The sequence below is a fragment of the Zonotrichia leucophrys genome, chromosome 2 (assembly GCF_028769735.1).
Source record: "Zonotrichia leucophrys gambelii isolate GWCS_2022_RI chromosome 2, RI_Zleu_2.0, whole genome shotgun sequence".
Classification (NCBI taxonomy): Eukaryota; Metazoa; Chordata; class Aves; order Passeriformes; family Passerellidae; genus Zonotrichia; species Zonotrichia leucophrys.
Window position 1 is genome coordinate 66,102,434 of NC_088171.1, and position 8,271 is coordinate 66,110,704.

The 8,271-nt window shown below is 43.9% G+C and overlaps 1 protein-coding gene across 1 annotated transcript; it reads right to left on the minus strand.

Annotated features, from left to right (window-relative positions):
• Window positions 1-597: 597 nt before the first annotated feature.
• Window positions 598-4,194, minus strand: LOC135443188 (transmembrane protein 14C-like). Its single transcript, XM_064703416.1, has 4 exons — window positions 4,037-4,194; window positions 3,575-3,676; window positions 1,619-1,703; window positions 598-1,394 (listed from the first exon to the last, which is right to left on the minus strand). Exons 1-4 carry the CDS (start codon window positions 4,110-4,112, stop codon window positions 1,337-1,339), a joined length of 321 nt encoding a protein of 106 aa, XP_064559486.1. The 5' UTR covers window positions 4,113-4,194; the 3' UTR covers window positions 598-1,336.
• Between the last annotated feature and the right edge of the window lie 4,077 nt (window positions 4,195-8,271).

Genomic DNA, 8,271 nt, shown 5'->3' on the forward strand with positions numbered 1-8,271 from the left:
TCCTGCTTCCATCTCTCTCAGTACCAGGCACCAAACAAAAAAGGCTGAAGAAATTTAGGTTCAGGATCTGTGCAAAAAGAGACATAAGTTAAATGTGACCAGAAAAGGGATACATTACCAACCATGTGTATCTTCCAGGATTTTTCTCTATGGGAGGTTTATATTTAGAATGATTTCAGGCATTAAGGGAATCAGCTGAGGACAAAGACTGATGAAATAAGCCCTTCAGTCTTTAAATAAACTTTCATACAGTATTTTCTAAATCTAAAATAGATTATCCCCTCAGAAAACAAAACAAAAAACCCAACAAAAAAAAAAACAAAAACAAAAACCAAACAAACAAAAAAACAAAACTCAAACTAAAAAACATCAATATAATACTTGTCTGAATATGTAGTCTGTATGGTTTTGTGTGGTTTTCCACCTCCCTCCCAGTTCAGATTTTTATATTTACAAGTTACTAGATTCAGGGATAGAATAGATTATTTACACAATTCATGCTCGCAAATATATCCTGACACCCTGCAGGAAAGGCACCAAACTGTATCAATCCAGATGACCAATTAGAGACAAAATAAGCTGTGTAGAACACGAAAGTTTGCAATAATAATTTCTTAGTTTATTTAAAATAATGTTTTAATAAAGCTGTGCCTACAATTCAGCATTTCCTAATAAAGCATATTTTTGATTTATGAGTAGTAATCTGTAAAAGTGAAGTGAATGACATAGAGCTGAGCTTACAAGTGATTGCAAGGCATGGGTATGCATTTATTGCATTACAGCAGAGCCCTGACCACAGCTGGTTCTGTGATTGTGTTTTGTGGGACCAGGTTCTAACACACAGTGATGGAAGAACAAACTCCCTGACAGACAAACACTGTGAACGGCCAAACTGGCATGGAAAGGGAGATGGAACATCATAAGCACATTTATTCTATTAATTACTAGTGACAAATCAGAAACTCCTCTCCCCTGCTTTTAGAGGTACACATGATTTTAGAAGGACAAGTCATATGGGCATTTCAGTCTCAATCCTGCAACTGTCTGCATGCAAGGGCCAGGAGGTCTTTGCTGACACTAAGCTGCAGGACCAGAAGCTAAACTAATGCTACACTCATATTTTCTTGCTTGCTTTCAGTGCAGAAAAGGTTGAGACAAACACCACACCATGACAAGGGCTCTCTGTGTCAGTCCCTTAAAAACACAACGCACGTGCATTAGGATATGAAAAATACAATGCACAGGTAGCAGTGCCTTTTTCACTTATGTGCAGCATATTTAGGCAGTTGCATTTTGGGCTACTCAGTCTTGTGTCTTCAGGTCACTTGATGCATATTTATGGCTTAAGAGGTTTTTCCATCATCTGCAATCCAAGCCGTCCAACCATCAGTAAACTGTGGAACAGAATAGTTATAAAAAAAGGTGGTGGAGGCAAAAATCCCATAAAGAACAAGAAGGAAGAAAACATTGACATAATTTCATTTACCTAAACACCACCATATGATTTCATTTTTCACACAACTCACCATGTTACATTTTTAAAACAATATAATCCACAAATAAGCTAAATAAAATGTTTATTCAATAACACAGACGAGAACAAAGGACAGGTGGTTACCTGGCACCGGCAATTATCCCGGGCATTGCCTTTTTGGAGTTGTAAAATCTCATTCCCATAACAGTAGACAAGGTGCCAGATGCCACTGTTGAAAAGAAGCCCAGTCAGAACCATTTGACACAGAAATGCCAGTGCAGCATTGCCACACTCTGACACTGAGCATACCACACATACAGACAGGAATGCCTCCCTCTGGGAGTAAACTATTTGATTCTCTTCAGCATCAAAGCTGTCATTAGGAGCTTCTCAGCAGCTTTGGTAAGCACGCTCCACTGCTCAGCAGAAGCAAGGAGATCTCACCAGGGCTGAGACCACGGTCTGATCCTCCATAAACTAGTCCTCTGAACAGGTCACTGCCTCTCCCTCAGCCTTTACTTGCAAAAGAATGACTATTTCCTCAAACACAGTCAGGCTCAAAACTGCCAGAAAGCTGGGATGGTGACAGTATTCACTAAGTGGGAGGTAAATATTATTTACACTTCCCATTTCTCTGGGACATTCTGGAAAGGGTCAATAAATACTACAACTGGAAAGAAAACAACGCCACTTGAAAATATGATTAGAAAACAGAAAGCAATCCAAAAGATCAAACTGAAAGAGCAATTAACATCTTAGACATTACTGCAAATTATTTTATCTCTAAATGTAGAAAAGGAATCCCATCAACATTTACAAGAAATGTACAGGGCCATTGTTTTTTTTTTTTTTTGAAGAAAGGCAGGTGAAAGTGTGGTATACCTTTTTCCAAAGCCTCAAGTTTGTTTGCATCAGACAGGGTAAAAGGTATTCTAGAGACACTCTGTCAAGGTTCTATTTCTGCATTTCTACCCCTGATGTACTGGGACCAATTTATAGCTCTGCAGCAGCCACAGCTGCACATTTTTTGGAGGGGTGCAGGCATGGAGAGCTGTGCTACACTGTGACACAGCACTGCTTTCAAGAGGTCCATTTGAAAACGCTCCATGCACTACATCAGGATATACAAAAGCTGCTCATCCCTCCTCCATGCCTAAAAATCCGTGCCAGAGATGCACAGCCACTCCCACAGCACGCCAGAGTGGAAGGACATTTCACAAATGGAAATTGTGCTTTACATTGAGCTGCATTTTACATTTCATTCCTTACTGATGAGGTTGGTCCTCTATAGTGGCCTTTCAGCACCCTTAGTCCTATTGGTTTAAAATAGTCTTAAATCACGGTAAAGCTAAAGTATCATAGCACTAGTAAACACTATGGAGTAGTTACAGAACTAGCAGGATCCTCAAGAACTCATCTAGGATACCCTAGTGCCCAAAGGCACAATCAGTTCCTGAGAGTGGTTTAACCCCAGATATTACACTCCTGCAGCAGAGGAACTCCCTGAGGTCCACCTGAGTGCTTCATAATACTTTCCACAGTGATTTCATACTTCTCCTTCCCCTGCAGAAGGTTTAACTGCAAGCTTAACACCCACAACTTCTATTAAACTCTACTGAAAGCAAGCGGAATAGATCACTGCCCTTTTTCTTCAACATACTTTTTCTTTCAGAGTGCGTGATGCATTAGAACATGTACTGCTCCTCTGAGATGCTTGTGCAAACCAGAGTTCCCTAAGGCCACATACCACCTGTCACACTCCTGTCACTATTGCAAAAATAGTGCTTATTCCACCACCACAAGCTAAAAACGCTGCTTCACAACCAAAAATGTTTCCTGCACCTAATGTGTTGGTGTAACACTTTATCTAATCTGGCAGAGGACTCAGGTGTTTCTCACCAACTTTGGATTCACACAGGACAAACAAAAATTGTGCTCCTACACAAAAACCTCCTGGCTGTGGGCAGGGGTTCCCGCCACCACTTACAACGTTTGTATAGGTATAACGGCACTGGGCAGCTGAAACATGCTAAGAGAAAAAAGGTTATTGTTCTCACCGCTACCAGTAACACTCAGTACTCGGCTGCCGAGCAAACTTACCGAGGGAAAGCCACACATTCTTTGGATCTTTGGACTGCTGGTACGCGCCTAGCCCCGCTAAGCCGCCGAACAGCAGACCGGCAGCTAGAGACGGGACGCTGCCTTGAATAAAGAATAAAGCAGTCAGCGGAAGAACAGAGAGGCTGACACACAGAGTCAGCCTGCACGCCAAACGAAAGCACTTCGCGACTTTGCCGTTCTAGTAAATCGACAAAACCAATCTAACTACTACAGCATTAGGGCTCAGGTTGAGGGGTTTGGAGAGTTTTTTAACACACTTCGCAGACCTCCGCGAGCACCGTTTCGTTGCACTTATTTGGCGGCAGCAAGGACTGAGCGGCACTTGCGCTGTCACCGCCGGCAGCGGCCCCGCAGCGGGGCGGGGCGGAGCGGAAGGGAGCGGAGCGGGGGCTGCCTGCGGCCACGGCCGGGACAGGGACAGCCACGGCCACCAGCACCCACCTGCCTTGGCGTAGCCCACGACACCGCCCGCCGCCACCAGCGCCGCGTAGCCAAAGCCCAGCCAGTCGTACTCCATCTGCGGGCAGCCGCGAAGACAGCGCACGGCAGCGCAGCGCAGCGCCGACCTTGGGCCGCCCTCACGCCGCCCGCCCCGCCCCGCGCCGGGGCCGCCTCACGGAGGCCCCGCCCACCGCCCGCGGCCCATGACGGTGCCTCGGGGCCGGGAGGATTTGCTTGATTGACTGCCCACCAATAACGCAGTTTTCCAACTTTTCCAAGTTAGAAGTGAAGCAGGAAACACCCACCTGTTATAAACGAGAGCTTGACAAGGCCAATATTCAAGCAGCAATCAATCATTTTATTAATTAATATGGTAAAGTATGAGCAATACAGCGCTGGGTACAGTGGTGGAAGTTTTCCCTCCAACTGCACGCCGATGGTTGAGGCTTACAGGTATTTATAGAGGTACTCATAAGCTTTCTCAGCAGTTTCTATTCCCAATTTTTACTCACCAGCGGTTTCTATTCCAAATTTTTGCGTCACAATTCTATACACTGTTGTGATTTAGTTTTTCTCAGGATGTATCCCAGAAAGGAGTATCCCCAGATGGTCCACAGGTCGTCCGGTTTCTGAAAGAAGGAAGAAGCATCCCCGCTGGTGAAGTCCAGCTCTCCGGATGTGGGTCCACCTTTTAATTGCAAGGACTATAAATCTCATAACAGTGATGTCCAGCTTCCCTTGGTCGAAACTATTAATCCTTGAGTTGATGTTCATCTCCCTTTCTCAAGCTGCTTTTCACTGTTTTGTTAAGGCGTGAGATAAGCATGTTTCCTTTTTATATTTTTTAAAGCTGTAGTTTCAAGAATACAAGCAATATTCTAAAATTATACTTCAAAAGGTTATTATTGCAAAACTTTTCAAGACTTAACTACAAATAGAAAGTTCCTGTCAAACAGCAACATCCTTAACACTTTAATTCAAATGCTCCTAAATCAACTTAAGACTTATAAATGTTAATTGTGAACAAAAGATAGGTTCAAAGGCCTTCTTCCATGCTTTACTTTCCTCAGTTATTATTAGAATTCATCTTTATGACTGTCCCATGGTCGGTTTCCACACATATCACAATCACAAATACACACGTTGCCTGTATGTACCCGACACAAAACACAGCTTTGTATTTCACCCACCTCCCCTTCTCTTCCCAGGCTCGGCATCACCCCGCACTGCCGGGGGGTGGGAAGTGCAGGTTGTGGTCGGTCCATGGCGCCTCTCCTGCGCTGCTGCTCCCTCCTCGCACTCCTGCCATGCCCTGGCGTGGAGTCTGTGAAAAATGCGTATTTTATTATTGGCTTTTTGCAAATATTAAAATGAATAATATATGTGTTATTTTAGAAAGTTATGCTATATTAATTTTTTTAGTAGTGTGTTAAATATAGTTTTAGGTTACAATATAATATTAAAATAGAAAGTTATGCTATGTAAGATACTTTTTAAAGAAAGGACTCACAGCAAGATAGCAGCCACAGGACACCTAAATCTTTCAGAGAAAGAGAATTTGTTGCTCTCTTATCAGAAGAAACAAATTTCTTCCCGTCTTGCTCAGCCATGAAGATGCTGTTAGGATTAAGAGGAAATTGACACTGACCAGAGAGAATCCTGTATTTGAATGGAATTTATGCATCATGTATGAGATGTATGAATATGCAACCAGCTATTATTTTTAAGGGTTAATCCTCTGTTAACATGGGTCCTTTTTTGGGCTTGTTTTGCCCAGAAAAGGTTCCTGGACATCCATAACTCTTTGTTTTTATTGTCTCATATTGTCCTAATCCAAATTGTCCAAATTATTATTACTCTAATTATATTGTTTTTTTATAACCATTTTATTATCATTAAACTTTTAAAATTTTGAAAACAAGTGATTGGTGTTTTTCACAGGGCCCCTCCCACAGGAGGCAGTCCTGCTCAACAGCGTGGGTCCTTCCATGGGGTGCAGTCCTTCAGGAACAGGCTGCTCCAGCATGGATCTTCTGCATGGTCACAAGTCCTGCCAGAACGCTTGCTCCGGGGTGGGCTCCTCTCTGCAGCTTCAGCTTCCCCCGGGACACATTCACCCACTGCAGTGTGGGGTCCTCCTTGGGCAGCAGGAGGATCTCTGCTCCGTGGGCTGGACAGGGGGCTGCAGCCTCCGCTCTTGCACCTGGAGCACCTCCTGTCCTCCTTCTTCACTGACCTTGCTGTCTGCAGGGCTGTTCCTCCCAAAGGGTTCTCCTTCCTCTCTCCAGCTGCTAATGCTGTTGTGCAGTAAATTCTTTCCTAAATACCTTATTACGGAGGTGCCACCACTGTCGTCATGAGTCGAGCCTTGGCCAGCAGCAGGTCTGTCCTGGAGCTGGCTGACTCTGCCAAACATGACGGTTGGTCCTGGCTTCTCCTCTCAGAAGCCAACCTTGCTCTGGAAGCCCAATCCAGATGTCAAAAGAAGGCATCTGGATTCCTTGGCAGCTGTGCTGAGGATGCACACGTGTGCAGAGTGATGGTGGTGTTCTGCTACAGGGCCCAATCCCCAATCCCCAGTACCAGGTGCAGCAGCCAGCCCAGCACTGCACTGGATGCATTCCTTTGTCCTGAAGGCAAGCTTGCTAACGGGTTAGGGTTAGGGTTAGGGTTAGGGTTAGGGTTAGGGTTAGGGTTAGGGTTCACTCACTGAGACAGGTATTACCATCCTTCATTCTAGTTTGCACAAAGTAGCCAGCTTGGTCCGCTCACTCGTCATCAATACTTCACATAATGTATACATTTTAACAATATGATTGCACTATTTATACATTTTAACAAACTAAGGCAGAAGCATCCATTGGTAACATAACTTTTCTATAATTGGTACTTGATCCCCTGTCTATTTGCTAGTTATATCTTACTTCTCATGCTCGTCAGTCCATAGGTGTATCTCTCTCCATTTTACTTTAAGTACCTAATCAAATCAGGTAGAAAAGTTTGGTGTTACCTAATTAATGTCATTGTTTTGCCTTAAGTGCCTGTTTCTAGGCCTATTTCTAATGCCTGTTTCCAGCCTCTTCAGGTGCCCCTCACAAAAATGACATTCACACACCAGCCAATTGTTAATCATTCTTATGAGTAAGTTTTCATGCCCACATAGCAAACCACCACTGTGCTGTCAGTCACCAGCCATGGGACAGCAGGATTTACTAGGCAAAGACCTTTTCTTGGTGCCTTTTCTTGGTAACCTTCTCTGTTATCAAAGGTCTGAATCTTCCCTGGATTCCTGGGGCGGGGCGGGGGGGGAAGACGGAGGACGGAGATGGAAAGCAAAGCCATAGCTAGAGGGTGGCATCTGAATCTGGAGCAATGAAAATTGGCCTTTGTTTAAATCCATTGAGAATCATTTGCAGACGGTCATCAAAAGTGCCTCTGCTGTGGAGTAATGCCAGAAAAACTTTTTTTAAGCATAATGTCAAGCTGTTAATTAGATGTTTGTATGATCACAGGCTGGTTCCTGGCGAAAGCTGAGGGTGTCGATCTGTTCCTGCACATCACAATGTGATACCTTACCATGATTTTGAGACCATCCTTCATTATGTTTGCAGCACTTTCATTCATTGTTTGGTGCTGCTGATGCCACTGCTGACGTCACAGTTCACATAAATCAGAATCTTTGGTGCTTTAACTGAATTAGAAACCAGTGACTGACTCAGAAGCCAGTGAGCAGACAACCCCACTGGCTACTTCTGTTTTATGCCTCTTGTGGCTATGCTATGATTTATTCACGGGTGCCAATGCTTCAACCTTGCATTTGTGGCTTTCAGAATGATGGGTTTGTGGTAGCTGTGTGCTCACAAATTAAGTGAGACAAGGTTTGAAGGATAGGGCAGAGGAATTGATGCAGCAAACAGAGGAATGCAATATGCAAAAGAGAAAATAAAACCAGATTGCAAGCTCACTAAAGTGTGTTCAGATTTTTCTTTGTTCTGCATCTGTGGGTGGGTGCTCCTGGAAGTGTTCCAGGTCAGGCTGGGAGGGGGCCTGATCTAGTGAATGACATTCCTGCCCATGGTAGGGATTTTGGAACTAGATGACCTTTAAGATCCCTTCCAACCTAAACCGTTCTATAATACTATGATTCTACATACACATTGCTTTCATTACTAAAATGAAGCTGGTTACCTTGGCAAACATCTGGGGGGTGTTTTTGTTTTTTTTCGTTGTGGGTT